General features: G+C 57.0%; 1 protein-coding gene across 1 annotated transcript; it reads right to left on the bottom strand.

Annotated features, from left to right (window-relative positions):
• Positions 1-4: 4 nt before the first annotated feature.
• Positions 5-1,545, bottom strand: MAF (MAF bZIP transcription factor; the record flags this gene model as incomplete). Its single annotated transcript, XM_025374512.1, has 1 exon — positions 5-1,545. A coding segment is annotated over exon 1 (639 nt), but the record flags the coding sequence as incomplete, so codon positions are not given.
• Between the last annotated feature and the right edge of the window lie 2,457 nt (positions 1,546-4,002).

Genomic DNA, 4,002 nt, shown 5'->3' with positions numbered 1-4,002 from the left:
CCCCCGCGCCACCGGCCGAGGCGGACGCGCCGCCCGCGGCGCCGGGCGCGCCGGCCGTCGGGTGGTGGTGGTGGCCGGCGGCGTGGTGGTGGTGGTGGTGGTAGTGCGGGCCCGCGCCGCTCTGCGCGGCGGCTGCGGCGATCACGGCGGACACCACGGCGGCGGCGGGGCCCATCTCCTCGCCGCTGCCGCCCAGGGAGGCTCCGGCGCCGGCCCCGGCCGCCGCGGCCAGCTGCTGCGCCCCGCGCGCGTAGCCATCGAAGCCGCCCTGGAGCTGGTGGCTGTTGCTGATGAGCGCCTCGACCGCGTCCTCGGGGCTGAAGCCCAGTGCCTCGGGGTTCAGCTGCTGCGGGTAGCCGGTCATCCAGTAGTAGTCTTCCAGGTGCGCCTTCTGCTCGCTGCCCGAGCCCGGGCTGGGCGCCGAGAAGCTGGGGGAAGGGGGCACCGAGCTGCACGGCGTGCTCATGGGGGTGGAGGACAGCGAGCCCCCGGCGATGAGACGGCCGCACTGGCTGATGATGCGGTCGGTCTCCACCGGTTCCTTTTTCACTTCAAACTTCATCAGATCGAAGTCATTAACATATTCCATGGCCAGGGGACTGGTGGGCAGGTCGGAGTTGCTCATTGCCAGTTCTGATGCCATTCTCCTGCCGCCGCCGCCGCCGCCGCTCCGCCAGATGGGCTGCAGGAGAGGGGCCAGCGGGCTGTGCTGGGTGGCCAGCGGGTGAGCCAGCTTGCCGGGCTGGGGCGCTTCTAGCTCGCGCGGCGGTGGCTGGCCCGAAACCTCCGAGCGCGCTCACACACACCCCCCCCGCCCTGCCCGCGCCCCCCGCGCCCGCCCTCCCTCCCCCCTGCTCACGCCAATGTGCTCCCTCGCTCGCCCCGGCCCCTCCTTGCTCGCTCGCCTCCTTGCGCGCAGAGCCGGCGGCTTCAGGCTCGGGAAAGTCCTCCGCGGGCTGCGGTGGCGGCGGCGGTGGCGGCGGCGGCGGCGGCGAAGCTGGAGGAGCCCGGCCCGGTGCGCGGCGTCCCCCGCTCGCCGCTCCGCTGCGCGCTTTGCATAAGGAAGGGCTCGCCTCGCCGGCCCGGGCTGCAGGCAGGGCGCGCGCGGCGGCCGCTCGGGGCTGGAGGCGCGGCGGGCGTCTGTCCGGGCGGCGCGGGCCTTGGCACCGGGGAGTTAACACTTCATGCTTCTCGCCTCCTCTTCTGCTTGGCTCTCTTTATTATTTTTTTTCTTTCCTCTCTCTCTCTTTCTCGCTCTCTCTCCCTCGCGCGCTCTCTCCCTCTGTGCAAAGTGCAAGGCAGAGGTGCAGCCCGACTGGAGGAGAGGGAGGGGGGAGTTTAGTTCTTTCTTGCTTTTTTTTAAAAAAAAGCAAAATAGCGAAGTCCTGGGGAAAGACAAGGCAGGGAGCAAAGGGGGGAGGGGGAGGCCAAGCCGACAAGCAGCCCGAGCTACAGCTCGAAGATGAAAAAAGATTTTAAAGCCTCTGATCCAGCAAGAAGAGTTTAAAGCAATTGCTGAGTTTTATAGCACTCGTGACGTCAGGTCCAAATGAGAAATTGACTGGCACTCCGGGCCAATGGGAGGCGGCGAGAGCGGCCGCGATTAGCATAATAGTATAGAAACAAGGAAACTTTTCGGAGCTGTCAATCAGGGCCCAATCAGCTGACTGTCAGCTGGGACGGGCTGGCTTAACCCTTCCTGCGCCGCTGCCTACCCGGGAGGGAACGAGGCCCGGCGCAAAGTTTGGTGTAAGAGGGGAGGGAGTTTTTCCAGAGGGGCTTCGGCAACCCGGGCGGACTTGGAAGGACGGTTTGCTTTTCTTTGGAGCGCGAGACAGGCCTTCCATCGGAGCCCCAGCTCGCCAGGGGCTCGCTTGGCTGGGATTGGCCTGATTCCCCTCCCTTGCCTGCCCTCCACTCCTAGAATTATGAATTCGCCTCCCAGCTTTTCCTCCTCGCACCACCTCTGGCACCCAGGTGTCTGCCGGGGGACCTTCCTTCCCTGAGCCTGGCCGTGCCCGGCGCTCAAACTTGGCCGCAACTCTTTGTCCCTCTCTCGGGCGACCGGGGAGGGGAAGGGACCGGGAAGCGAGGGATGAGCTGGGGTGTCCGGATCGGGGCTGCGGGCTGGACGCTGCCCCGCCGTGCGCCTGCCCGGAATGCTGTGAGTCAGTGGAGAGAGAAAGCCCATTTTATCACTCTCTTTAAAAGGAGGTAAAATAAGTTGGTTAGAGGCAATTCTTCACGGGGACTGGCTGCCCGCTGGCGTCGCGTGCCCTTGGACGGACCGAGCGCCTATGCGAGATAACTCCAGGGAAGCTCAAAGTCAGGTCAGCCGGGCTCAGCCCTCCGGCTCCTGACTGGCCAGAGTTTGGCCTTTGAGACTCAGATTGCGCTCTCTCTCGCTCTCTCTCTCTCTCTCTCACACACACACACACACACACTCTCACACTCACCCATCCCCTTACGAAATCTGACCTCTGTTTATCAGGGTCAGGCGCGCCCTTTGCACTTTTACGTTTCCTTTAATTATTTCGGACTTGATCGTGGCGGGGAGCAAGGGGGAAAAACAATACCCCAGCCCTCACCAGCTCCCCTCGAAGGGTTAAATTTTAAACCGCGGTTTCTGGAACTAGCCCGGAAACCCAGAGTTGGTGGGGGGGTGGGCTGGGGGAGGCTGCTCCCCCCACCCCAGTTGCAAATGCTAATAAGTAGTTCAATTTTCTAGATCGATTCTGTTAAAGTGTATGCAAAAAAGAAATAAAAAAGAAAGAAAAAGAAAAGAGAAAGAAGAAAACCAACAACTAACTCTGTTTCTAAGATTTTAAAGCGATAGGCAAGTCGAAGAAGCAGAGATTTATTTGGAGAGAAAGCTCCTGAAACCGACCCGGCCTTTGGAAGACCAGTCCGCCTGCTTAGAAGTTGGGACTGTTGATTCCTTCAATTAATGAAATGCATTTGGTGTTGTTAATCGTATTTATTTTACTTTATGGGCGGGGGGTTGGGGGGAGACTCTAGGAGGGTGCATTAAAAAAAAAATTCTGAAAAGCCTGCAAAAAGATCGAAGAGTGGAAACTATTGTTGGAGCGAGTTGGTTTTTACCTCAACAGCGCCACCTTTCGGCAAAGGTCAGTTGAAATTGATCCGTGTCCAGTTTTGTCGATGAAGTGAAAAGCAGCTGGTTACCCAATGTGGGAGGAGGAAAGAGGCACAGAAAGTTAGTTTGACTGAAGTGGGAGAACCCGACTCTATAGGAAAGGGGCCGAAGAAAGTGCTGGCAGATGCAGGGATCATTTTTGCCCCTCCTCTTCTTGATTGTTGACAAAGAGGCTAGGGGATACAGACACCCTCCGGGTGTAATTTCTGGCTGAGACCTTTGCAAGCGGATCCCCATGTAACAGGGCCCCAAACCCTTTAAAAGTGCCAGGAGGGATTTTCAACGGGCTTTATGGCAATATCAATAGAATTAAAGTTACTTGTAATTCAGTGATAAATGAGATGCCTCTAGTAAGATTAAGTGCAGTGCTATAAAGTTGTTTATCTGAAAAGTAATTCTCAGAAAACCTGACTTCTGACACTTAGTCATATATTAAGCCAGCATCTTGAACATTGCACTTCAGAATGGTCTTCCCCACCCCGTAGCATACTTTGCTATTTATAACCTCAGGTGTCTCTCACTCGCTCCTTGCACCAGATTAGACCTGTGTTAATTTCTCTGATCCTGGTAGCCTTCAGTTTCAGCAAACCCAGGAATCCTTAATGGGAGAATTCCCAAAAGATTTGTAGGCACATCCTAATCTGAAAAGGGCAGCGCTGTCGGTATTTTTCAGACAAGTAATGTTTCTTTTCATCGAGACTGCAGAGAAGTTGTTTATAAGGGTAGTTTTGGTTTTATAGGAGCATTTTGTTGGGTGGAATAAACTATGTCTATTACCAGTTTGGGGAAGAAAGAGTGAAGATTATGTCAATATTTATGCAACCTAGTAGAATTCCCTTGTTTTC

This window comes from Theropithecus gelada, unplaced genomic scaffold (genome assembly GCF_003255815.1).
Source record: "Theropithecus gelada isolate Dixy unplaced genomic scaffold, Tgel_1.0 HiC_scaffold_510, whole genome shotgun sequence".
NCBI classification, from domain to species: Eukaryota; Metazoa; Chordata; class Mammalia; order Primates; family Cercopithecidae; genus Theropithecus; species Theropithecus gelada.
This window is presented reverse-complemented; position numbering and strand designations above follow the sequence as displayed.